The 27,982-nt window shown below is 40.8% G+C and overlaps 2 protein-coding genes across 4 annotated transcripts in view; one reads left to right on the forward strand and one right to left on the reverse strand.

Annotated features, from left to right (window-relative positions):
* LOC143122910 (voltage-gated potassium channel KCNC4-like) overlaps positions 1-27,982 on the reverse strand; it is a 157,099-nt gene that overhangs the window by 113,019 nt on the left and 16,098 nt on the right. The gene's annotated exons all lie outside the window — the stretch shown is intronic.
* LOC143122909 (voltage-gated potassium channel KCNC4-like) lies at positions 608-27,624 on the forward strand. 3 transcript variants are annotated; one of them, XM_076283909.1, is made up of 5 exons: positions 651-925; positions 23,234-23,810; positions 24,803-25,688; positions 25,893-25,931; positions 27,518-27,624. In XM_076283909.1, exons 2-4 carry the CDS (start codon positions 23,280-23,282, stop codon positions 25,901-25,903), a joined length of 1,428 nt encoding a protein of 475 aa, XP_076140024.1. In that variant the 5' UTR covers positions 651-925; positions 23,234-23,279; the 3' UTR covers positions 25,904-25,931; positions 27,518-27,624. The 3 variants fall into 3 exon arrangements, with proteins under 3 accessions (XP_076140023.1, XP_076140024.1, XP_076140022.1); XM_076283908.1 differs by lacking the exon at positions 651-925 and adding an exon at positions 608-644 and having other exon boundaries at positions 25,893-27,624; XM_076283907.1 differs by having other exon boundaries at positions 25,893-27,624.

Genomic DNA, 27,982 nt, shown 5'->3' on the forward strand with positions numbered 1-27,982 from the left:
TAATTAGATGGTCAAAAACTCATAATTCTGCTTGGGAACAGGGCTAGTTGGATTCAGCACATGTTAATTATGATAAAAAGTCCTGTTCCCAACTTTTACTAAGAAATGCCTCTAGACCCATATACAAGGACTTTTTCTTGAAATAGCACTTGTCTATAATAACTATTACTGTTTTTTTTTTTATGTACTCGTTGTGTAATATAATTTGCTTTGGACAAAAGTGTCTGCTAAATACCATAACCATAATATGCTGTGTGTGCTTTTTATCTGGATCTTGAGTCTGTAAATAAAGTAATATAGGCTACATAATATTTTTGGTATTGCAAGTTTTCAGAAATTGCATGTATAAATATGTAGCCTAACTGGTCCATTATCTAGGCTTAGGCCTACTGACGGTTTTCGGAAACAGTCTTAACTTAGATGGTGGTTAGTTGAACGATGGATTGTAGGCTACCATGTTAGTAAAAAGCTAACCTCCAGTATCAATAGACCAAAAGGGGGTCTGGCTTATGGACGAGGGAGGGGTCGAGGGACTGGCACTGTGTGAATAGGGCTAAGCAAATGCGGTTGATCCAAAACATCTGGGCGCAAACATTTCGCAAATATTTCATTCTGTGGGGAAAGGAAGTAAGGTGAAAATATATGTAAGCTAAATAGCCTTTATAAAATATTTTAGATGTTTGACTTGAGACTAAGTTAATGAAGAAGCCTAAGTAAAAGTTATAGGGGGTAGCTGGCATTGACTAAATCGGTGACTGCTGTTAGAGTGTGAGTCTTGCTAATCTTGTAGCATATGTTTGATCTCCAACGTTTGGCAATATTGGCAAGGAAGCAGGTACTGCCTGGAAACCATATTAACTGCACATGTGAATTGGCTCGAACAGATCCGTCGTGTCTGGACAGTGTGATTTTAAATCATAAGAAGGTAAGGCATATCATCCATTAATGTTGATCTGTTCAACAATTTTGCAGAGCATGCGACGAAATTGAAAACTACGACGGAGTATTAGGGCCACACATGAAGGAAAAAATATTTTTGCCATGACGAGATTAAACTCGCCATGTCGACATTAAACTCGACATTTCGAGAATAAAGTTGAAATGTAATGTCGACTTTAATCTCAATGTATCGACTTTAAAGTCGCCATGTCGACATTAAACTCGACATTTCGAGAATAAAGTTGAAATATCATGTCGACTTTAATCTCAACATTTTGAGAAGTTAGTTTGGAGAGAGAACGACCGCTCGGGACGATTGAAAGGGAGGACGAATTAAACATTCCAGTTTTCGACTGCAACAATGATAAGACATAGGCCTATATCATGTGAACAAAACATAAAACATTAACCTCCGTTGCTCAGCCAAATACTTTCCTGTAGGTCCTTATCACGGAGTTACAGGCGTGCGATGGTCAAAATAGCCTAAACGTCATTAGCGGTTTATTTATTTATTGTAGGCCTATTATTAAAAAGTGTTTTTCATCTAAAGGTTCAACTTAATGCTTAGGCCTATGCACTAGACCAGTGTTTCCCAAACTTTTTTTCTGGGGACCCACTTTTTAAAAATGACAGACCATCGCGACCCATTTCACTTAAAATCTACCCTGCAACCACCAATATTGTTTTAGGCCACAGGTTCTCCAACTTTTCTATGCCTTCCCCAACCATACATTGCTATAGGATCTAGATAGATAGATCCTGCTTTGAACACGGTTGTGTCGCATTTTGAGCACCATCAGCGTGAAAAGTTGGAAATGACTACTGAAAAGATTGTAATGCGCATCCGAGAGTTTGGGGTAATTCTCGCATGTTGCGCAGTCGTCATTCGTTAGCATAGTAAGCTGTTCCTGTATTTCTAAAAAAAATGTTGTAGGCTACATTGCGTTGCAGACAAATGGGTCCATAACACTGTGGACGTCAATTCCGATCTAAACAGCAAATAACTCAAGTCGTTATATTGTATTGTTGTATTATATTATATTGTATAGTCGTTATATCAGAACAAGAGGCTTTTGCGCAATAGCCGGAAGAATGTGCCTTTACTTTGGAGTTAGCGAGGTAGAAAACGAGAGGAATAGTGTTTAAAATGTCCATTTCAATTGTAACCTAATATAATGCACTGTTGTGCATTTTAAATCAGAAATAAGAATGTGAGGAGGTTGCTTAATGTTAAAGATTGCATCTACAATCGAAACTATCTACATGCAAATTGAATGGCCTTATGTCCGGTCTATGGATGTCTGCTTTAGTTGACAGCACGGTCACTAGATTTTAATCGGTAGAAGAAAAGTTGAGGAGCTGGTATCTGTTAATGTTAGTGCAAATAGGCGGATGCATGTCCCTTGTAGTTTGCAACTGCAAGGTACATGGCAGGCGCCCCACAGGTTTCATTTTGAGAGGTAGATATCCATGCTCTGGCACCCCCTCTGCGATGCGTTCGTCCCCCAGTTTCATGCGCCAGTTTCATGAGCTTTTATGACAAAACCGTGACTGTGGTAGTTAACAAACTACATCCTAATAGAAAACTGTTAGCTTTCCTGGTATCAAATGACAAATGGTATCAGTTAGGCCGACCCAAATAATATCTCCTGCGACCCACCCGTGGGTCGCGACCCAGACTTTGGGAAACACTGCACTAGACTAGGCATACTAGGCGCTCTCCCCAATCCTAGAATTTCACATTGCTTGTTTGTAATGGATGCAAAACAGCCTATTGCTGAATGTCTAGGGACGAATGAAGCTGTCCTCCCGACCACCCACTACTACTACTACTCCCTACTAGTAGCCTACATGCGCACATATGCACACATAGTGCATAAATAAAGTATACATGCACACATATTCCCTCACGGGATCAAAATAGTATATGCTTAAGCTATACCTGTGTTTATAGCCTCCTATGTTTATTGCAGGTGAGACATGGAAAAGCAGTTTTAGAGAAATTAGTTAACCTATGGAGAGTGACGGCCTGTGGTTCATGAAGGGCAGTTATTTGAATGTGTGGTGGCCTTACCCACGTAAAACAGAGTGAAATAGCATTTTGTATAGAAACATTATATCATTGGATACATGTATTATTCTAGCTATATAGCCTAAACGGCATAGTGCATAGTATTTCCAACCGCGAGATACAGCACTTCACGATGACGGCAATGAATAGTTAACAGACAAGACGCAATCTATCTGAATATCTGCAATCTAGCAATCTATCTGAAATAACACCTATTTGATTTGAAGCCCATTATTCATGTAACGTATTGTGTGTTAGTGTAGGCTAGCTTAAACTTTGTATGCTATGTTTAAACTGCGAGTTTAATGTCAGCATGTCGACTTTAATGTCGACACGTCGAGATGATATTTCAACTTTATTCTCGAAATGTCGAGTTTAATGTCGACATGGCGACTTTAAAGTCGACACGTCGAGATTAAAGTCGACATGACATCTCAACTTTATTCTCGAAATGTCGAGTTTAATGTCGACATGGCGACTTTAAAGTCAACATGTCGAGTTTAATCTCGCCATGGCAAAAATATTTTTTTCTTCATGTGTGGCCCTAATACTCCGTCGTAGAAAACCGATACAAATCCTGAATGCAGTGGAGGTCCAACAACACAATCATGCACAATGCGTTCCCCTTTTTGCGACTGCACTCCGAAAATTGAGTTTCGGAGAACAGACGTTCGGTTCACACTAGTACTTTATAAACTCGCAAAATGTCCCCTTTCTTTTTGTCATCTGCAAAATAAGCTATTCCCATTTGGAGATGGCTCCTTTTGGATCGTCCATTTAGAGATCCAGTCCAAAAAATGCGTTGAACAGAGCCAACCCGAAACTACGAGGCTGAACTTGGCACCACTTTCGTTTCCGCGGGGGAAGACCACTTTCAGATCGCGGGGGAGTTAAGTTTCCGTTCCACCTTAAATAATGCAATTTTCTACCTCGTCCACAAGGGGCCAGCGTTGACCGCAAATCCGCGATAACACAGGCATGTGCCTGTTGCAGATGAACATATATCTTTTTTCTGTTGACTCCACTGCCGAATGTTTTGAGAAATGTTGCCTTTTGTGTTCTATTAAATCATTTGGTAATTTAGAGGGGGGGGGGGGGGTTATGTAGAGGGTGGCAGATTATGTAGTTTTTTCTTTATTTTCTGTGCTGGATCTTTTGATACATGTTGGGTTATGTTTTTTTCTATTAAATAATTTTGTTCATTTTACACTGGGGGGGGGGGGGGGGGGTAGCAGATTTTGAAGTTTTTCTACAGTAAATGTATTCCCTACGGCCTACATGTCATTTTGCATCGGACTTTTCAACACATTCTGAAACTACACTCTCTCCTCTTTCCAATGACACCCCACTTGTGAAATTCTATGGTTGAAAATGCCCTTTTTTGCCCCTCTGAAAATACAGTATATATTTTGTGAAATTGCAGAATTTCAACACTTGAACAGGGACAGATATCCCATGAAGGATTTTGCAAGGGATCTTTCACCACATTCTGAAACTACACTTCCTCCCCTTTCCAATGACACCCCACTTGTGAAATTCTATGGTTGAAAATTGCATATTTAGCCCCTCTGAAAATATAATATGTATTTGTGAAATTGCAGAATTTCAGCACTTGAACAGGGACAGATATCCCATGAAGGATTTTGCAAGGGATGTTTCACCACATTCTGAAACTACACCTCCTCCCCTTTCCAATGACACCCCACTTGTGAAATTCTATGGTGGAAAATGCCCTTTTATGCCCCTCTGAAAATACAATATATATTTTGTGAAATTGCAGAATTTCAGCACTTGAACAGGGACAGATATTCCATGAAGGACTTTGCAAGGGATCTTTCACCACATTCTGAAACTACACTTCCTCACCTTTCCAATGACACCCCACTTGTGAAATTCTATGGTTGAAAATGCCCTTTTTTGCCCCTCTGAAAATACAGTATATATTTGTGGAAATTGCAGATTTTCAGCACTAGAACAGCGACTGATGTCCCATGAAGGATTTTGCAAGGGATATTTCACCACATTCTATATCTACACTTCCTCCCCTTTCCAATGACATCCCACTTGTGAAATTCTATGGTGGTAAATTGGATATTTAGCCCCTCTGAAAATATAATATGTATTTGTGAAATTGCAGAATTTCAGCACTTGAACAGGGACAGATAGCCCATGAAGGATTTTGCAAGGGATGTTTCACCACATTCTGAAAGTACACCTCCTCCCCTTTCCAATGACACCCCACTTGTGAAATTCTATGGTTGAAAATGCCCTTTTTTGCCCCTCTGAAAATACAGTATATATTTTGTGAAATTGCAGAATTTCAGCACTTGAACAGGGACAGATATCCCATGAAGGATTTTGCAAGGGATCTTTCACCACATTCTGAAACTACACTTCCTCCCCTTTCCAATGACACCCCACTTGTGAAATTCTATGGTTGAAAATTGCATATTTAGCCCCTCTGAAAATATAATATGTATTTGTGAAATTGCAGAATTTCAGCACTTGAACAGGGACAGATATCCCATGAAGGATTTTGCAAGGGATGTTTCACCACATTCTGAAACTACACCTCCTCCCCTTTCCAATGACACCCCACTTGTGAAATTCTATGGTGGAAAATGCCCTTTTTTGCCCCTCTGAAAATACAATATATATTTTGTGAAATTGCAGAATTTCAGCACTTGAACAGGGACAGATATTCCATGAAGGACTTTGCAAGGGATCTTTCACCACATTCTGAAACTACACTTCCTCACCTTTCCAATGACACCCCACTTGTGAAATTCTATGGTTGAAAATGCCCTTTTTTGCCCCTCTGAAAATACAGTATATATTTGTGGAAATTGCAGATTTTCAGCACTAGAACAGCGACTGATGTCCCATGAAGGATTTTGCAAGGGATATTTCACCACATTCTATATCTACACCTCCTCCCCTTTCCAATGACACCCCACTTGTGAAATTCTATGGTTGAAAATGCCCTTTTTTGCCCCTCTGAAAATACAGTATATATTTTGTGAAATTGCAGAATTTCAGCACTTGAACAGGGACAGATATTCCATGAAGGACTTTGCAAGGGATCTTTCACCACATTCTGAAACTACACTTCCTCCCCTTTCCAATGACACCCCACTTGTGAAATTCTATGGTTGAAAATGCCCTTTTTTGCCCCTCTGAAAATACAGTATATATTTTGTGAAATTGCAGAATTTCAGCACTTGAACAGGGACAGATATCCCATGAAGGATTTTGCAAGGGATCTTTCACCACATTCTGAAACTACACTTCCTCCCCTTTCCAATGACACCCCACTTGTGAAATTTTATGGTTGAAAATTGCATATTTAGCCCCTCTGAAAATATAATATGTATTTGTGAAATTGCAGAATTTCAGCACTTGAACAGGGACAGATATCCCATGAAGGATTTTGCAAGGGATGTTTCACCACATTCTGAAACTACACTTCCTAACCTTTTCAATGACACCCCACTTGTGAAATTCTATGGTTGAAAATGCCCTTTTTTGCCCCTCTGAAAATACAGTATATATTTGTGGAAATTGCAGATTTTCAGCACTAGAACAGCGACTGATGTCCCATGAAGGATTTTGCAAGGGATATTTCACCACATTCTATATCTACACCTCCTCCCCTTTCCAATGACACCCCACTTGTGAAATTCTATGGTTGAAAATGCCCTTTTTTGCCCCTCTGAAAATACAGTATATATTTTGTGAAATTGCAGAATTTCAGCACTTGAACAGGGACAGATATCCCATGAAGGATTTTGCAAGGGATCTTTCACCACATTCTGAAACTACACTTCCTCCCCTTTCCAATGACACCCCACTTGTGAAATTTTATGGTTGAAAATTGCATATTTAGCCCCTCTGAAAATATAATATGTATTTGTGAAATTGCAGAATTTCAGCACTTGAACAGGGACAGATATCCCATGAAGGATTTTGCAAGGGATGTTTCACCACATTCTGAAACTACACCTCCTCCCCTTTCCAATGACACCCCACTTGTGAAATTCTATGGTGGAAAATGCCCTTTTTTGCCCCTCTGAAAATACAATATATATTTTGTGAAATTGCAGAATTTCAGCACTTGAACAGGGACAGATATTCCATGAAGGACTTTGCAAGGGATCTTTCACCACATTCTGAAACTACACTTCCTCACCTTTCCAATGACACCCCACTTGTGAAATTCTATGGTTGAAAATGCCCTTTTTTGCCCCTCTGAAAATACAGTATATATTTGTGGAAATTGCAGATTTTCAGCACTAGAACAGCGACTGATGTCCCATGAAGGATTTTGCAAGGGATATTTCACCACATTCTATATCTACACTTCCTCCCCTTTCCAATGACATCCCACTTGTGAAATTCTATGGTGGTAAATTGGATATTTAGCCCCTCTGAAAATATAATATGTATTTGTGAAATTGCAGAATTTCAGCACTTGAACAGGGACAGATAGCCCTTGAAGGATTTTGCAAGGGATGTTTCACCACATTCTGAAAGTACACCTCCTCCCCTTTCCAATGACACCCCACTTGTGAAATTCTATGGTTGAAAATGCCCTTTTTTGCCCCTCTGAAAATACAGTATATATTTTGTGAAATTGCAGAATTTCAGCACTTGAACAGGGACAGATATTCCATGAAGGACTTTGCAAGGGATCTTTCACCACATTCTGAAACTACACTTCCTCACCTTTCCAATGACACCCCACTTGTGAAATTCTATGGTTGAAAATGCCCTTTTTTGCCCCTCTGAAAATACAGTATATATTTGTGGAAATTGCAGATTTTCAGCACTAGAACAGCGACTGATGTCCCATGAAGGATTTTGCAAGGGATATTTCACCACATTCTATATCTACACTTCCTCCCCTTTCCAATGACATCCCACTTGTGAAATTCTATGGTGGTAAATTGGATATTTAGCCCCTCTGAAAATATAATATGTATTTGTGAAATTGCAGAATTTCAGCACTTGAACAGGGACAGATAGCCCTTGAAGGATTTTGCAAGGGATGTTTCACCACATTCTGAAAGTACACCTCCTCCCCTTTCCAATGACACCCCACTTGTGAAATTCTATGGTTGAAAATGCCCTTTTTTGCCCCTCTGAAAATACAGTATATATTTTGTGAAATTGCAGAATTTCAGCACTTGAACAGGGACAGATAGCCCATGAAGGATTTTGCAAGGGATCTTTCACCACATTCTGAAACTACACCTCCTCCCCTTTCCAATGACACCCCACTTGTGAAATTCTATGGTGGAAAATGCCCTTTTTTGCCCTTCTGAAAATACAATATATATTTTGTGAAATTGCAGAATTTCAGCACTTGAACAGGGACAGATATTCCATGAAGGACTTTGCAAGGGATCTTTCACCACATTCTGAAACTACACTTCCTAACCTTTTCAATGACACCCCACTTGTGAAATTCTATGGTTGAAAATGCCCTTTTTTGCCCCTCTGAAAATACAGTATATATTTGTGGAAATTGCAGATTTTCAGCACTAGAACAGCGACTGATGTCCCATGAAGGATTTTGCAAGGGATATTTCACCACATTCTGAAACTACACTTCCTCCCCTTTCCAATGACACCCCACTTGTGAAATTTTATGGTTGAAAATTGCATATTTAGCCCCTCTGAAAATATAATATGTATTTGTGAAATTGCAGAATTTCAGCACTTGAACAGGGACAGATATCCCATGAAGGATTTTGCAAGGGATGTTTCACCACATTCTGAAACTACACCTCCTCCCCTTTCCAATGACACCCCACTTGTGAAATTCTATGGTGGAAAATGCCCTTTTTTGCCCCTCTGAAAATACAATATATATTTTGTGAAATTGCAGAATTTCAGCACTTGAACAGGGACAGATATTCCATGAAGGACTTTGCAAGGGATCTTTCACCACATTCTGAAACTACACTTCCTCACCTTTCCAATGACACCCCACTTGTGAAATTCTATGGTTGAAAATGCCCTTTTTTGCCCCTCTGAAAATACAGTATATATTTGTGGAAATTGCAGATTTTCAGCACTAGAACAGCGACTGATGTCCCATGAAGGATTTTGCAAGGGATATTTCACCACATTCTATATCTACACTTCCTCCCCTTTCCAATGACATCCCACTTGTGAAATTCTATGGTGGTAAATTGGATATTTAGCCCCTCTGAAAATATAATATGTATTTGTGAAATTGCAGAATTTCAGCACTTGAACAGGGACAGATAGCCCTTGAAGGATTTTGCAAGGGATGTTTCACCACATTCTGAAAGTACACCTCCTCCCCTTTCCAATGACACCCCACTTGTGAAATTCTATGGTTGAAAATGCCCTTTTTTGCCCCTCTGAAAATACAGTATATATTTTGTGAAATTGCAGAATTTCAGCACTTGAACAGGGACAGATAGCCCATGAAGGATTTTGCAAGGGATCTTTCACCACATTCTGAAACTACACCTCCTCCCCTTTCCAATGACACCCCACTTGTGAAATTCTATGGTGGAAAATGCCCTTTTTTGCCCCTCTGAAAATACAATATATATTTTGTGAAATTGCAGAATTTCAGCACTTGAACAGGGACAGATATTCCATGAAGGACTTTGCAAGGGATCTTTCACCACATTCTGAAAGTACACTTCCTAACCTTTTCAATGACACCCCACTTGTGAAATTCTATGGTTGAAAATGCCCTTTTTTGCCCCTCTGAAAATACAGTATATATTTGTGGAAATTGCAGATTTTCAGCACTAGAACAGCGACTGATGTCCCATGAAGGATTTTGCAAGGGATATTTCACCACATTCTATATCTACACCTCCTCCCCTTTCCAATGACACCCCACTTGTGAAATTCTATGGTTGAAAATGCCCTTTTTTGCCCCTCTGAAAATACAGTATATATTTTGTGAAATTGCAGAATTTCAGCACTTGAACAGGGACAGATATCCCATGAAGGATTTTGCAAGGGATCTTTCACCACATTCTGAAACTACACTTCCTCCCCTTTCCAATGACACCCCACTTGTGAAATTTTATGGTTGAAAATTGCATATTTAGCCCCTCTGAAAATATAATATGTATTTGTGAAATTGCAGAATTTCAGCACTTGAACAGGGACAGATATCCCATGAAGGATTTTGCAAGGGATGTTTCACCACATTCTGAAACTACACCTCCTCCCCTTTCCAATGACACCCCACTTGTGAAATTCTATGGTGGAAAATGCCCTTTTTTGCCCCTCTGAAAATACAATATATATTTTGTGAAATTGCAGAATTTCAGCACTTGAACAGGGACAGATATTCCATGAAGGACTTTGCAAGGGATCTTTCACCACATTCTGAAACTACACTTCCTCACCTTTCCAATGACACCCCACTTGTGAAATTCTATGGTTGAAAATGCCCTTTTTTGCCCCTCTGAAAATACAGTATATATTTGTGGAAATTGCAGATTTTCAGCACTAGAACAGCGACTGATGTCCCATGAAGGATTTTGCAAGGGATATTTCACCACATTCTATATCTACACTTCCTCCCCTTTCCAATGACATCCCACTTGTGAAATTCTATGGTGGTAAATTGGATATTTAGCCCCTCTGAAAATATAATATGTATTTGTGAAATTGCAGAATTTCAGCACTTGAACAGGGACAGATAGCCCTTGAAGGATTTTGCAAGGGATGTTTCACCACATTCTGAAAGTACACCTCCTCCCCTTTCCAATGACACCCCACTTGTGAAATTCTATGGTTGAAAATGCCCTTTTTTGCCCCTCTGAAAATACAGTATATATTTTGTGAAATTGCAGAATTTCAGCACTTGAACAGGGACAGATATTCCATGAAGGACTTTGCAAGGGATCTTTCACCACATTCTGAAACTACACTTCCTCACCTTTCCAATGACACCCCACTTGTGAAATTCTATGGTTGAAAATGCCCTTTTTTGCCCCTCTGAAAATACAGTATATATTTGTGGAAATTGCAGATTTTCAGCACTAGAACAGCGACTGATGTCCCATGAAGGATTTTGCAAGGGATATTTCACCACATTCTATATCTACACTTCCTCCCCTTTCCAATGACATCCCACTTGTGAAATTCTATGGTGGTAAATTGGATATTTAGCCCCTCTGAAAATATAATATGTATTTGTGAAATTGCAGAATTTCAGCACTTGAACAGGGACAGATAGCCCTTGAAGGATTTTGCAAGGGATGTTTCACCACATTCTGAAAGTACACCTCCTCCCCTTTCCAATGACACCCCACTTGTGAAATTCTATGGTTGAAAATGCCCTTTTTTGCCCCTCTGAAAATACAGTATATATTTTGTGAAATTGCAGAATTTCAGCACTTGAACAGGGACAGATAGCCCATGAAGGATTTTGCAAGGGATCTTTCACCACATTCTGAAACTACACCTCCTCCCCTTTCCAATGACACCCCACTTGTGAAATTCTATGGTGGAAAATGCCCTTTTTTGCCCTTCTGAAAATACAATATATATTTTGTGAAATTGCAGAATTTCAGCACTTGAACAGGGACAGATATTCCATGAAGGACTTTGCAAGGGATCTTTCACCACATTCTGAAACTACACTTCCTAACCTTTTCAATGACACCCCACTTGTGAAATTCTATGGTTGAAAATGCCCTTTTTTGCCCCTCTGAAAATACAGTATATATTTGTGGAAATTGCAGATTTTCAGCACTAGAACAGCGACTGATGTCCCATGAAGGATTTTGCAAGGGATATTTCACCACATTCTGAAACTACACTTCCTCCCCTTTCCAATGACACCCCACTTGTGAAATTTTATGGTTGAAAATTGCATATTTAGCCCCTCTGAAAATATAATATGTATTTGTGAAATTGCAGAATTTCAGCACTTGAACAGGGACAGATATCCCATGAAGGATTTTGCAAGGGATGTTTCACCACATTCTGAAACTACACCTCCTCCCCTTTCCAATGACACCCCACTTGTGAAATTCTATGGTGGAAAATGCCCTTTTTTGCCCCTCTGAAAATACAATATATATTTTGTGAAATTGCAGAATTTCAGCACTTGAACAGGGACAGATATTCCATGAAGGACTTTGCAAGGGATCTTTCACCACATTCTGAAACTACACTTCCTCACCTTTCCAATGACACCCCACTTGTGAAATTCTATGGTTGAAAATGCCCTTTTTTGCCCCTCTGAAAATACAGTATATATTTGTGGAAATTGCAGATTTTCAGCACTAGAACAGCGACTGATGTCCCATGAAGGATTTTGCAAGGGATATTTCACCACATTCTATATCTACACTTCCTCCCCTTTCCAATGACATCCCACTTGTGAAATTCTATGGTGGTAAATTGGATATTTAGCCCCTCTGAAAATATAATATGTATTTGTGAAATTGCAGAATTTCAGCACTTGAACAGGGACAGATAGCCCTTGAAGGATTTTGCAAGGGATGTTTCACCACATTCTGAAAGTACACCTCCTCCCCTTTCCAATGACACCCCACTTGTGAAATTCTATGGTTGAAAATGCCCTTTTTTGCCCCTCTGAAAATACAGTATATATTTTGTGAAATTGCAGAATTTCAGCACTTGAACAGGGACAGATAGCCCATGAAGGATTTTGCAAGGGATCTTTCACCACATTCTGAAACTACACCTCCTCCCCTTTCCAATGACACCCCACTTGTGAAATTCTATGGTGGAAAATGCCCTTTTTTGCCCCTCTGAAAATACAATATATATTTTGTGAAATTGCAGAATTTCAGCACTTGAACAGGGACAGATATTCCATGAAGGACTTTGCAAGGGATCTTTCACCACATTCTGAAAGTACACTTCCTAACCTTTTCAATGACACCCCACTTGTGAAATTCTATGGTTGAAAATGCCCTTTTTTGCCCCTCTGAAAATACAGTATATATTTGTGGAAATTGCAGATTTTCAGCACTAGAACAGCGACTGATGTCCCATGAAGGATTTTGCAAGGGATATTTCACCACATTCTATATCTACACCTCCTCCCCTTTCCAATGACACCCCACTTGTGAAATTCTATGGTTGAAAATGCCCTTTTTTGCCCCTCTGAAAATACAGTATATATTTTGTGAAATTGCAGAATTTCAGCACTTGAACAGGGACAGATATCCCATGAAGGATTTTGCAAGGGATCTTTCACCACATTCTGAAACTACACTTCCTCCCCTTTCCAATGACACCCCACTTGTGAAATTTTATGGTTGAAAATTGCATATTTAGCCCCTCTGAAAATATAATATGTATTTGTGAAATTGCAGAATTTCAGCACTTGAACAGGGACAGATATCCCATGAAGGATTTTGCAAGGGATGTTTCACCACATTCTGAAACTACACCTCCTCCCCTTTCCAATGACACCCCACTTGTGAAATTCTATGGTGGAAAATGCCCTTTTTTGCCCCTCTGAAAATACAATATATATTTTGTGAAATTGCAGAATTTCAGCACTTGAACAGGGACAGATATTCCATGAAGGACTTTGCAAGGGATCTTTCACCACATTCTGAAACTACACTTCCTCACCTTTCCAATGACACCCCACTTGTGAAATTCTATGGTTGAAAATGCCCTTTTTTGCCCCTCTGAAAATACAGTATATATTTGTGGAAATTGCAGATTTTCAGCACTAGAACAGCGACTGATGTCCCATGAAGGATTTTGCAAGGGATATTTCACCACATTCTATATCTACACTTCCTCCCCTTTCCAATGACATCCCACTTGTGAAATTCTATGGTGGTAAATTGGATATTTAGCCCCTCTGAAAATATAATATGTATTTGTGAAATTGCAGAATTTCAGCACTTGAACAGGGACAGATAGCCCTTGAAGGATTTTGCAAGGGATGTTTCACCACATTCTGAAAGTACACCTCCTCCCCTTTCCAATGACACCCCACTTGTGAAATTCTATGGTTGAAAATGCCCTTTTTTGCCCCTCTGAAAATACAGTATATATTTTGTGAAATTGCAGAATTTCAGCACTTGAAAAGGGACAGATAGCCCATGAAGGATTTTGCAAGGGATCTTTCACCACATTCTGAAACTACACCTCCTCCCCTTTCCAATGACACCCCACTTGTGAAATTCTATGGTGGAAAATGCCCTTTTTTGCCCCTCTGAAAATACAATATATATTTTGTGAAATTGCAGAATTTCAGCACTTGAACAGGGACAGATATTCCATGAAGGACTTTGCAAGGGATCTTTCACCACATTCTGAAACTACACTTCCTAACCTTTTCAATGACACCCCACTTGTGAAATTCTATGGTTGAAAATGCCCTTTTTTGCCCCTCTGAAAATACAATATATATTTTGTGAAATTGCAGAATTTCAGCACTTGAACAGGGACAGATATTCCATGAAGGACTTTGCAAGGGATCTTTCACCACATTCTGAAACTACACTTCCTCACCTTTCCAATGACACCCCACTTGTGAAATTCTATGGTTGAAAATGCCCTTTTTTGCCCCTCTGAAAATACAGTATATATTTGTGGAAATTGCAGATTTTCAGCACTAGAACAGCGACTGATGTCCCATGAAGGATTTTGCAAGGGATATTTCACCACATTCTATATCTACACTTCCTCCCCTTTCCAATGACATCCCACTTGTGAAATTCTATGGTGGTAAATTGGATATTTAGCCCCTCTGAAAATATAATATGTATTTGTGAAATTGCAGAATTTCAGCACTTGAACAGGGACAGATAGCCCTTGAAGGATTTTGCAAGGGATGTTTCACCACATTCTGAAAGTACACCTCCTCCCCTTTCCAATGACACCCCACTTGTGAAATTCTATGGTTGAAAATGCCCTTTTTTGCCCCTCTGAAAATACAGTATATATTTTGTGAAATTGCAGAATTTCAGCACTTGAACAGGGACAGATAGCCCATGAAGGATTTTGCAAGGGATCTTTCACCACATTCTGAAACTACACCTCCTCCCCTTTCCAATGACACCCCACTTGTGAAATTCTATGGTGGAAAATGCCCTTTTTTGCCCCTCTGAAAATACAATATATATTTTGTGAAATTGCAGAATTTCAGCACTTGAACAGGGACAGATATTCCATGAAGGACTTTGCAAGGGATCTTTCACCACATTCTGAAAGTACACTTCCTAACCTTTTCAATGACACCCCACTTGTGAAATTCTATGGTTGAAAATGCCCTTTTTTGCCCCTCTGAAAATACAGTATATATTTGTGGAAATTGCAGATTTTCAGCACTAGAACAGCGACTGATGTCCCATGAAGGATTTTGCAAGGGATATTTCACCACATTCTATATCTACACCTCCTCCCCTTTCCAATGACACCCCACTTGTGAAATTCTATGGTTGAAAATGCCCTTTTTTGCCCCTCTGAAAATACAGTATATATTTTGTGAAATTGCAGAATTTCAGCACTTGAACAGGGACAGATATCCCATGAAGGATTTTGCAAGGGATCTTTCACCACATTCTGAAACTACACTTCCTCCCCTTTCCAATGACACCCCACTTGTGAAATTTTATGGTTGAAAATTGCATATTTAGCCCCTCTGAAAATATAATATGTATTTGTGAAATTGCAGAATTTCAGCACTTGAACAGGGACAGATATCCCATGAAGGATTTTGCAAGGGATGTTTCACCACATTCTGAAACTACACCTCCTCCCCTTTCCAATGACACCCCACTTGTGAAATTCTATGGTGGAAAATGCCCTTTTTTGCCCCTCTGAAAATACAATATATATTTTGTGAAATTGCAGAATTTCAGCACTTGAACAGGGACAGATATTCCATGAAGGACTTTGCAAGGGATATTTCACCACATTCTATATCTACACTTCCTCCCCTTTCCAATGACATCCCACTTGTGAAATTCTATGGTGGTAAATTGGATATTTAGCCCCTCTGAAAATATAATATGTATTTGTGAAATTGCAGAATTTCAGCACTTGAACAGGGACAGATAGCCCTTGAAGGATTTTGCAAGGGATGTTTCACCACATTCTGAAAGTACACCTCCTCCCCTTTCCAATGACACCCCACTTGTGAAATTCTATGGTTGAAAATGCCCTTTTTTGCCCCTCTGAAAATACAGTATATATTTTGTGAAATTGCAGAATTTCAGCACTTGAAAAGGGACAGATAGCCCATGAAGGATTTTGCAAGGGATCTTTCACCACATTCTGAAACTACACCTCCTCCCCTTTCCAATGACACCCCACTTGTGAAATTCTATGGTGGAAAATTGCATATTTAGCCCCTCTGAAAATATATGTATTTGTGAAATTGCAGAATTTCAGCACTTGAACAGCAACGCTCATCCCATGAAGGATTTTGCAAGGGATGTTTCACCACATTCTGAAACTACACTTCCTCACCTTTCCAATGACACCCCACTTGTGAAATTCTATGGTTGAAAATGCCCTTTTTTGCCCCTCTGAAAATACAGTATATATTTGTGGAAATTGCAGATTTTCAGCACTAGAACAGCGACTGATGTCCCATGAAGGATTTTGCAAGGGATATTTCACCACATTCTATATCTACACTTCCTCCCCTTTCCAATGACATCCCACTTGTGAAATTCTATGGTGGTAAATTGGATATTTAGCCCCTCTGAAAATATAATATGTATTTGTGAAATTGCAGAATTTCAGCACTTGAACAGGGACAGATAGCCCTTGAAGGATTTTGCAAGGGATGTTTCACCACATTCTGAAAGTACACCTCCTCCCCTTTCCAATGACACCCCACTTGTGAAATTCTATGGTTGAAAATGCCCTTTTTTGCCCCTCTGAAAATACAGTATATATTTTGTGAAATTGCAGAATTTCAGCACTTGAACAGGGACAGATAGCCCATGAAGGATTTTGCAAGGGATATTTCACCACATTCTGAAACTACACCTCCTCCCCTTTCCAATGACACCCCACTTGTGAAATTCTATGGTGGAAAATTGCATATTTAGCCCCTCTGAAAATATATGTATTTGTGAAATTGCAGAATTTCAGCACTTGAACAGCAACGCTCATCCCATGAAGGATTTTGCAAGGGATGTTTCACCACATTCTGAAACTACACTTCCTCCCCTTTCCAATGACACCCCACTTGTGAAATTCTATGGTGGAAAATGCCCTTATTTGCCCTTTGAATATATAGTATGTATTTGTGAAATTGATGAATTTCAGCACTTGAACAGCCATACTCATCTCAGGAAGGATTTTGCAAGGGATGTTTCACCACATTCTGAAACTACACCCTCTCCTCTTTCCAATGACACCCCCTATATGAAATTCTATCGTTAAAAATGGCCCTTGAAAATAAAATGTATTTGAGAAATGTATTATTTTCAGCACTAGATTTGGTCTAGTCTTCCCATTTGTCATGGGAAATTTATTTTGGCCTATTTTTCTGATTATACATTTTCAGCACTACATTTGGTCACTATCACTTAAAAGTCATTTGCCACATTTCTGTCATTTTTGGGGCCATTAGTGTTTCTACCATGTCTCATTGGGGGGCAAGCATTGAAACTGCGTAGGGACCCTATAGGGCTAGTAGGATTTGTTATTATGCTTCTTTCTAGTGCCATGGGAGTCCATGGCAGCACATACAAATGTACATAGTAAAATGCTCAAACTTTGCACACTTATTCTACTCTGGCCACTTATTCACTTCAGGCCACTTTTCACACCTATATGTATCTCCACAATTGGAGATACATATAGCAAGAAACCTTGAGTGGATACAAGACCCAAGGGCCTGACCTATCTGCCTAGGGTCAGTTACAGGGCAGTAAGGTCTGTACTGTATACATAATAAATTAATAGGTTAGTTAGGTGTACAGAATAGAACACAACAACCTGAGGTATGTTACAAAGAGGTAAAATGGTTACATAACCAGTACGATGTATGCATGAATCCTATTTAGTGTCAGGAAATTCAAATAGTCCAATGTAGGGCATGTATTGTCCATAGGGATTAGGAATTGTCATATCTCAAGTACTGGGTAGCTAGGCTGCACGGGCCAGGAATCCAGACAAGGGGACTGCAATAGGCAATGGTAAGTGTTACGGCCAGCTCGTTCCCAGTCCGAAACATAAAGAGGGTGTCGGAGAGGCAGTTCTTCAGTCTGACGAATTGTGGCCGCTCTATCAGGTAGTCTGCAATCCAGGATACCAGATGAGCATCCACAATCATCTGCAGGAGTTTTTCACCCAGTCTGAGGGGTTGGATGGTGTTAAAAGCACTGGAGAAGTCAAGGAACATGATACTCACAGCACTCTTCCCCTTGTCCAGAGGAGGGGGGATGGGGGGATGAGGGGTATTTGGTGGCTGTAGACTGGTGGCTTGTGAACAGCGTTAGTGTAGTCGCATTGTTCATGAACATGTTGTGGGGGAGGGGTGCATCAGCCTTTGATGGTGGAGGTGCATGTTGCACTGAGAGTGAGGGGTGAAGTGTGAACCGGCAGGCAAGCAAGCAAGAGCAGTGTCTGAATTTAGTTGACTTTGTACTCTGCACAATGACAATAAAGTTGAGTCCAATCTAATCTAATCTATCCCTAGTGACCAAACATCACCAACATTATTGTGTGGCGAATCCATGACCCAAGTCTGGTTTCGGTACGAGAAAGCATTGCCAAGATATGAGCTCATTTCCTGTAACTTTAGTACCTCCTAGTGGTCCAAGGTCACCAAATATATTGTGTGTCCTCGGGATGGGGTCTTAAGTCCATATACCAAGTTTTGTTTCGGTACGCAAAAGCATTACTGATATATGAGCCTACATCCTGTGATTATAGCGCCCCCACAGTGGTAAAAAGACCAGGATGGGAAAACATATAACCACACAGTGGGTGCCTTGCAGCTTTGATGCTTGGCCCCCAATAAAAGAAAAATGTACAAACACAATGGGTGCCTACACTGCTTGGTCCCGAATAATAGGAAAGCGTAAATATACAATTGGGCTTTGCTACTGGCCCCCAATAAGAAAAGGTAGAAACAGTAATGATGCTTCGCAGCTTCACTGCTTGGCCCCCAAAATAACCAAAATGTGCCAAATGACGATGATGGTGTGATGGGGAGAAAATGGGGAGAAAATGATGGGGAGAAAATGTAGTGTTGAAAGCCACAATCAGAATAATAGCTTGAGGATTTTGAAATTAAAAAAGCCTATTTTCTTGGATGGAATTGCTCATGAAGGAAGTCATTGGAAGAGGACACACTCAACTATTCATATACGGTGGAATTGTTTGCAACAAATCAGTCTTGACCAATAGGGACCAATTTTAGTGTATAAAAACTGCAATGAGAGAAATAGGCAATGGGAGTTCTAATCGAAAACAAAGCCATTTTATGCGATGGGGGTTTCACATGGGGGGTTGTCATTGGAAATAAGAGCGAGTGTAGTTTCGGAATGTGTTGAAACAGCCGATGCAAAGGACATTATGGGATGTGTGTAGCTGTTCAAGTGCTGAAATTCTGCAATGGGTGTGGGGTGGGGTGTCATTGGAAAGGGATGGAAGTGTAGTTTCAGAATGTGGTGAAAGATCCCTTGCAAAATCCTTCATGGGACATCAGTCGCTGTTCTAGTGCTGTAAATCTGCAATTTCCACAAATATATACTGTATTTTCAGAGGGGCAAAATATCCAATTTCCCACCATAGAATTTCACAAGTGGGGTGTCATTGGAAAGGGGAGAAAGTGTAGATATAGAATGTGGTGAAATATCCCTTGCAAAATCCTTCATGGGACATCAGTCGCTGTTGTAGTGCTGAAAATCTGCAATTTCACAAAATATATATTGTATTTTCAGAGGGGCAAAAAAGGGCATTTTCCACCATAGAATTTCACAAGTGGGGTGTCATTGGAAAGGGGAGGAGGTGTAGTTTCAGAATGTGGTGAAACATCCCTTGCAAAATCCTTCATGGGCTATCTGTCCCTGTTCAAGTATTGAAATTCTGCAATTTCACAAATACATATAATATTTTCAGAGGGGCTAAATATGCAATTTTCAACCATAGAATTTCACAAGTGGGGTGTCATTGGAAAGGGGAGGAAGTGTAGTTTCAGAATGTGGTGAAAGATCCCTTGCAAAATCCTTCATGGGATATCTGTCCCTGTTCAAGTGTTGAAATTCTGCAATTTCACAAAATATATACTGTATTTTCAGAGGGGCAAAAAGGGCATTTTCAACCATAGAATTTCACAAGTGGGGTGTCATTGGAAAGAGGAGAGAGTGTAGTTTCAGAATGTGTTGAAAAGTCCGATGCAAAATGACATGTAGGCCGTAGGGAATACATTTACTGTAGAAAAACTTCAAAATCCCCCCAGTGTAAAATGAACAAAATTATTGCCACATTTGTGGGGGGGAAATGCGGATCTGTAAAATTATATTGTACATGTGTGGAAAAAATATGTACCTGCACAAATACTTTGTACGTGTGTGAATCTCCTACGCGATGCTTTCCTGCGCAACACTGAAAGTACGAGTGTGAAACTGAGATACAAGCTTACGGACTTTTGACCCTAATTTTACTGCCTTTCTGAAGAGCCAATCAACACATTGCTTACTGCCAACCAATCAGCGTTCCCCACCGACCACCTAGATTTTGGTGCTAATATTTTTACAGATCTGCATTTTCCCCCCACATATGTACAAAACATTTCTACAGATACACATTTCTTTCACACAAGTACGTAATATTTCTACAGATACACATTTCTTTCACACAAGTACGTAATATTTCTACAGGTACATCATTTTCTCACACATGTACAAAATATTTCTACAGGTACGCAATTTCTTTTCACATGCAGAACTCCTTTTGCACAGCTGCAAAACTTTATTACACATGTAAACATCTTTTCACAAGCTCTCAATATTAAAGACCCTATTTTGACTCCATACATGTCAATTATCTGGGGTGGTACCTAGGGGTCCAATCAGATTTTAGGGGGTCCAGTGCCACCCCGGCCACCCCTTTGGCTCGCCCCTAATGATCGATCTGTCGTCAGCATGAAACCATTTAACTCACAAGGGAAATGGGCATGGCCATAGATTACCCTAAGCACTTTGCTATTTTATAAACAGAAGTTACATTTCGTGTGGACATCATAGTGTTAAAAAAACGGAGATGTCCAGCTTAGTGCATTAGCCGACAGTGTGTGGAGACAGTGATTCTGCAACTGCCATGGTCACACACACTGGTGTGCTTGAGTGAAAGCCAGGTGTGTTTGGTGTTAGTATTATTTATGATGATTTGCAGAGCGGTCAAATTTTGTAAAGGTCTGCCAGGGAAATTTTTGTTTTCATAAATGGCGTGCTTTCTCACAAAAGCATAGAATCACTGTTAGGGAAGGCGAAATTTAAAAAAAATCTTAACCGGCCACTGAGCCTCATTAACCGGTTAAAGTCGGTCACCAAAAATTCTATAACATTTATGATACCCGTGTCCTGTCACGCGTCTTTCTCTGCCCGTGAAACAAGTTATCCCCCCATTTTAGAATGGTTAGGCTCCCGTCACACAATGTTAGTTTGTGCCCTTTGTATTATACATTTTCCCCAATCATTGTCCACTACTTGTGGAGGAATAAGGGTATTGTTTTGGGGAGAAAAATAATTGCTTTCCCTGCGCACCCACGCACAGGCACACATTACGCACAACGTCGACCTTCCATGCAACGCAGCACCGAGCTCGGGCTATAAAAAGCTCACGTTACAAAGTCACAAACAGAGAATGCTACATTTGGTGGTGTTACAGGAAAGTATATTAACCAACGTCTTCGTAAAAAAACGTACCGATTGCCAACAGCCTCTGTATCGTGCTGCACAAAATCCTTTGCAATAAGTTCCTGTCATCATGCCATTTAAGTACAGATGAATAATAAAACACAAGTAGGCATATTACATTGTTACAATTATCATCACGCCATAGTCAACACGCAGCCACTAACAAGCAGTGAAGTTTGATATTGAGTGATCATATCGCCCCATACAATACAACACCAATAACACGTGTGTGCGCAATGTAATAACAGACGCTGGCTGGCATTCGGGAGCTTTAAAAATATATATATTTTTTTTTAAACGGCGGCAGAAAATTTTAACCGGTCAACGTTGATTCGGTCAACCACTGGTTAAACGGCTACCGGTTAACACCCCTAATCACTGTGCTCATTAAAGGAGAAATCCGGTGTGGTTTTGACCTAAAGTGTGTTGAAGTATGGAGCTACTTTGAGCCTCGTAAATTGTGTAAAACAGTGATTTATTTGCATGGCTAGGCCGATGCCCGAGGCACCCCCAACGAAAAACTGTTGGTAGCATTGGCTAACTAGCGCCAGATTTCTGAGTGCAGGGGACAAGCCGAGGTGAGCTATGAGACATACGTTCACACTCGGTATCATGTTTCAACACACTTTAGGTCAAAACCACACCGGAATTCTCCTTTAACTAGCTGGCCACGAGCATCCTCCTTCACCAACCTGTGATCCTAGGCAGTCACGTCAGTGGCGCGCTGAGGCCCTTCTCATCTGCTGATACAGCAACAGGAGAGTCCTCCACTGCTATCCTGCTCCTCATTGACTTGATCATTAACGGAGTGATAATCAGGAGAATTCACTAATTTGTTTTGGGCCGGGCTGATTACCGTACTCTGAGCTAAAAAGCGCATGATATTGCTGTTATAATAAAATAATAATTTTCTTAGATGTACCTTCCGAGTAGCCTGCACTGTGCGACTGCAGTTCCTTTAATTTTCAGAATGTTCATTATACCTTAAGTCTTTCTTCAGTGACTAGCAAACTTTTTGAAAGTTGAGGGTGACAAGTGCATTATTTGAATTACGTTGTATGAAGCTTATAACAGAGAATATAACAGAGTGATGGCTTACTGAAGCATCGGAAGAAAGGGAGTTTGTTCAAATAGCCATGAGGGCTAGTGCTGGGTGTTATATACAAAGTAGGACATTTTGAGTCATTTAACTCCTTTACAGCAAATACAGTAGATTATGTGAAGAATAATGTTCTACTTTTTTAATCAGAGTTTATAGGCTAACTAAGTTACTGGTTTCATCTTAAAGAGCAGATGACATAATTAACTTATATCCATTTTTAAAAAACAGGTCATAAAACTAAACAGCCTCCAGGACTTCATATTAATTCCACAAAATGGCCAGCGCCACCAGCCCACCTAATCAACTGATGCAAGTTGGACCTGCAGCCTCTGAAGCAGAGAGGGTTGTAATTAATGTTGGTGGCGTGCGACATGAAACTTACAAGAGCACCCTCATGTCCATCCCAGGCACACGCCTCGCCAACCTAGCCTCTGACACCAGTGCTGACCCACAGAAACATCCGACCTCTGAGTTTTTCTTCGACCGGGACCCGGGAGCATTCGCCCCCATCTTAAACTACTACCGCACCGGGAAACTGCACTGCCCGGCAGATGTGTGCGGTAAGTCGTTTGAAGAGGAGCTTTCCTTCTGGGGAGTCAGTGAAACCGACGTGGAGCCGTGTTGCTGGAAAAACTTCCAACAGCATCAGGATGAAGAGGAGGCGCTGGCTCAGTTTGAGCCAGACGAGGGACCCCCAGACTACAGCACCCTGGTGGGGGGACCGGGGAGGATGCCGACATGTAGAGTTTGGATATCAAAGATGTGGGCCCTCTTTGATGATATCCATTCATCTGTGCCAGCCATGGTTCGTTCATTGCTACTTTTCTGATCGATCATTGCTGTAGTCCATGTATGTGCTTGATCTTTTTGCTCAATAAGTTGCCTTATGTTCACTTGGATAATTAATTACCTGGGGTGCGTTTCCCAAAACCATAGTTGCTAACTAAGTTAGCAACTTTGTTGGTTACAGTGCAATTTCCCATTGCCAACAGGTTAGCAATTATGGTTTTGTGAAACGCACCCCGCAGTTGCACAACTCTTCCGGAAATAGTCTCTGCAATTTGTAGGCTAGACGATGAAGATAAAAGTGTCTTAAGTGATTATTTTCTTCAGAGAAAATTGTATTCTTGTTCAGCTGTGTATTAAGTACCTGCTTCACCCTATTAACAGGATTGTACAGTACAATGATGGCCTAGAACAATAATATCCCCAAATAATCACAACATTATTTTAATAGTTTAGGTCACATGGTTGGAAAAGCATTTACAGGCAGGACTTCAGTGATGTCTTTACATGATGTGCCTAATTGGTTGAAAGAAACACCTGTTTTCACCCCTGGGTTACCGTTACACAGTTAGGTAGAACCAGAGGCCTAATTGGTTGAAAGAAACACCTGTCTTCACCTCTGGATTACACAGTTAGGTAGAACCAGAGGCCTAATTGGTTGAAAGAAACACCTGTTTTCACCTCTGGATTACACAGTTAGGTAGAACCAGAGGCCTAATTGCTCCCCCTCTTGTTTTGGTGTGCTATTTGAGCTCTTCTTCTTGGGATATGACATTTCAGATTACCGTCTGTACAGATTTTGCAGGATTTGGGAGAACCACTAGAAAATGAATGAAAGAAGAACTGTACATTATACTGAATGCTTTTAATACCTGTGACAAACTAGGTATGCCAGAGTTATTTTTTATGGCAATTGTTTGCATTTTCACAACCTGCACAGAAATCCTTTTTTCTGATGTTTATCGTTGTAGTTTGTGCTACATGTTGTGTGTTTGCTCTTTCCATTGACAGATCATTGGCATCCTCTCATTGCTCTTCATCCTGGTGTCCACAATTGCTTTCAGCCTTGGGACCCATCCGGAGTTCCCAGAAGTCTTTGGGCCAATGTTCTCAAACGTTGAATATGAATACAGTGAGGGAGAGTATGAGGTCAGCAATTACCAAACAAATTCTATAATGATAGTGGAGATCGTCTGCAATATCTGGTTCACCGTTGAGTTCTTGATTCGCGTCATCTGCTGCCCAAACAAGCTTAAGTTCGTCCTGAACGTCCTGAACATCATTGACTTTGTGGCCATCCTGCCCTTCTTCATGGAGGTGAGTTGGCGCGGGACGATGTCCGGGACCACGTTGTTCTTCCTGGGATGTCTTCGTGCAGCTCGCTGCATCCGACTCGTGCGGATCTTCAAGATGGCGCGGTGCGTGACGGCAGTTCGGGCGCTGGGGCATGCGCTGCGGGCCAGCATCTGCGACCTCTGCCTCCTGGGCATCGCCCTGTTTGTGGCCCTCCTTGTGTTCTCCATCCTGATGTACTGTGCTGAGCACATCACCAACGACCTCACACATTTCCAAACTGTACCCTTGGCTCTCTGGTGGGCCGTGGTTACCATGACGAACGTGGGGTACGGAGACATGTATCCAGAATCGTGGCCTGCTATGGTGATTGCCAGTCTGTGCGCCATGACAGGAGTCCTCTTCATCACCATGCCCATCCCTATCCTCGTCAACAAGTTTGCCAAGTACTACGCTCTGACAGAGGCCAGGCAAAGACGACGGGCCAAGAGGAGGAGGGGGGATGGGCGATCTGCGGGGGCCAGTGCTCCTGTCTGGAGGGGCGTGGAGAACCTCCACAGCAGGGTCAACCAGTCAGAGGAGGACACCAAGAGCAGCAGTGCAGGTTAGTAGGTGTTGAACTACCAAACAATCCTCAGGAACTTCATTAGAGGATGAGGTCTTTTTAACACATCTGAATTAAGAATAATGAAATTCACACTTTTTTCATAGTATAGATCTTATATTTGTACACTTTCTGTATGTTTCATTTCTCTAAATCTTCTGCATGTTTTTTTTTTTTCTTTTCCGTTTCTCTCTCTCTCTTTAGGGGCAGTTTGAACGAGGAGGCCATACACTGATGGACAAGGTTGGCTCGCATCACGTACTGTAGAGCACAGATAATGTTGAATGGTCAACAACCCAAACCATGTGTTTGAAGATCACTCCCACCTTTACAAAAATTCACTACTGTTTCCTATGTCTTTATACAGTAAACATGGTTGTACAATGGCAAATCATTGTGCTTATGATTACTACCCTACTGAAAAAACCAGCCTGACCAGCTAAAGGTGGTTTGCTGGTTGACCAGCTTGTTGACCAGCTTGTTTGACCACCCTATGATGGTTGACCAGCTAGACCAGCAAATCTCTTGCGAAAACATACCTTCAGCTGGTTTACCCACCTAACGATTGTAATTCAGCTGGTTTTGCTTGTCGTACCACCTCAAGCTGGTCATTTTAGCTGGTGTTGCTGGTCTACACTGCTGGTTTAACTGGCCGTGCCAGCTTATGTTGGTCAAACCAGCATGACCATCTTACACCAACAATGTCAAGCTTGGCAGGCTGGTCACCAGCATGACCATCTTGCACCAGCTGTATCCCACATGACAGGCTGGTCAAACCAGCATGACCAGCTTCCTCAGATGGTCACGCCAGCATATCCAGCTGGTGGCCTAACCAGCTACACCAGCAAAGACCAGCAAGAGCTGGAAGAAAACCAGCAAAGACCAGCTTAAACCAGCTAAAACCAGCTACCAGCATAAGCTGGTTTCTAGCTGTTTTTTTTCAGCAGGGTATGCTCCTAACCATGGTACTACTACTCTCCATAGCACTTGTTAGTAGCCGTGGCACTACATGGTTTACCTATAGCACTTCATAGTAACTGTGGTACTACTACAGTTTTAAAGTGTAGTTTAGGAGTAATTTGAACCTTTTTCACAATGACAACGGGTCGAACACCCCTCGAGAGCTAGATTACGCTGTTCAAAGGAGTACCGAATTTGACCGGCATTTGCACTTACAGCCCAAATGGCTAACAGTGCAAGTACTAGGGGCCCATTTGCTAAACCACCATTCCAAACCGCCAGTTTTTAAGCACTACTAATGCTCAAAATAGCACTACACTTTTGCAGTAGTATGAATAGGGTCTCTACACATAAAACAAAGCATCAAGAACTTAGTAAGTGTACCGGGAGCCTCAAATTACTCTGGAAATATGCTTTAACATGGCACTTTACGGTAACTATGTTAGCATTATACTGTATGGTAACTATGTTACCATGGTTTTGTACAACACAATTGATGATGCTAATTGGGTGTGAGGAACCATGGTTTTTGCATAGGCCAATTTACCATGGTATTATCTCGGTTTACTATAATCCAAACAGAAAGCTCTTTGGTCATCCATTAGTCAATCGATTAGTAGATAATTTTACAAAAAATGAGGTCTCAAACAAATCCACTTCGATAAGAAGGAAGGAAAACTGGCTCAGTGGAAGTCTCACAGCTTAAATATTTAATAAGAGATTACCTCCAGATTTAGGAGTCGCTCAACACATGAGATGGTTTAGTGTTGTTGATGGATTAATGAAGTCCCAGACAACAGAAAGAGTTATCAGCCTCAAGAGTAAAGAGAAACTAATAAAAAAAGTAGTAGTGTGTTTTGTGTTGACAGATATAGTATTGCTGATCACAATCCTGAGGAGACCATTTCTTCAAAACAACAGCGAACGCCAATAAAAACAAAAACAAATTCATCTGCAGTATGTCCATGTGTGGATGCCCTTAGATCGATCATTTCAGCCTGTTTCTGTTCACAATTACTTATGTTTAGTATTATTGTCAGCTGGAAACCGGAAAAGTGGATGAGGATCTTCAAGACGATGTTATGTTTTGTTTTTATTCCTCCATGTCGGCGATAGCCATGTCTGTACGTACTGTATGTCTGTCCGTCCTGATCTCGTGCTTCACATTTGGTATGAATGTTCAATTGGACTCACAAATTAACTGATTAAATCTTGGAGGCCAAAGTTCAAGGTCACTGTGACTACATATGTCCCATTCTCATGAACACAATATCTCAAGAACGCCTTGAGGCACATTCTTCACATTTGGTATGAACGTTCACTTTGACTAAAAG

Source organism: Alosa pseudoharengus, unplaced genomic scaffold (genome assembly GCF_046254945.1).
Source record: "Alosa pseudoharengus isolate Yale_2024_CS ecotype anadromous, Long Island Sound unplaced genomic scaffold, YU_APseudo_1.1 YU_APseudo_1.1_scf_14, whole genome shotgun sequence".
Taxonomy (NCBI): domain Eukaryota; kingdom Metazoa; phylum Chordata; class Actinopteri; order Clupeiformes; family Clupeidae; genus Alosa; species Alosa pseudoharengus.

Coding starts and splice junctions, on each gene's coding strand:
- LOC143122909 (XM_076283908.1), top strand. CDS start 23,280: ATGGCCAGCGCCACCAGCCCACCTAATCAACTGATGCAAGTTGGACCT. Junction 23,811..24,802: donor ATTCATCTGTGCCAGCCATG/GTTCGTTCATTG, acceptor TTCCATTGACAG/ATCATTGGCATCCTCTCATT.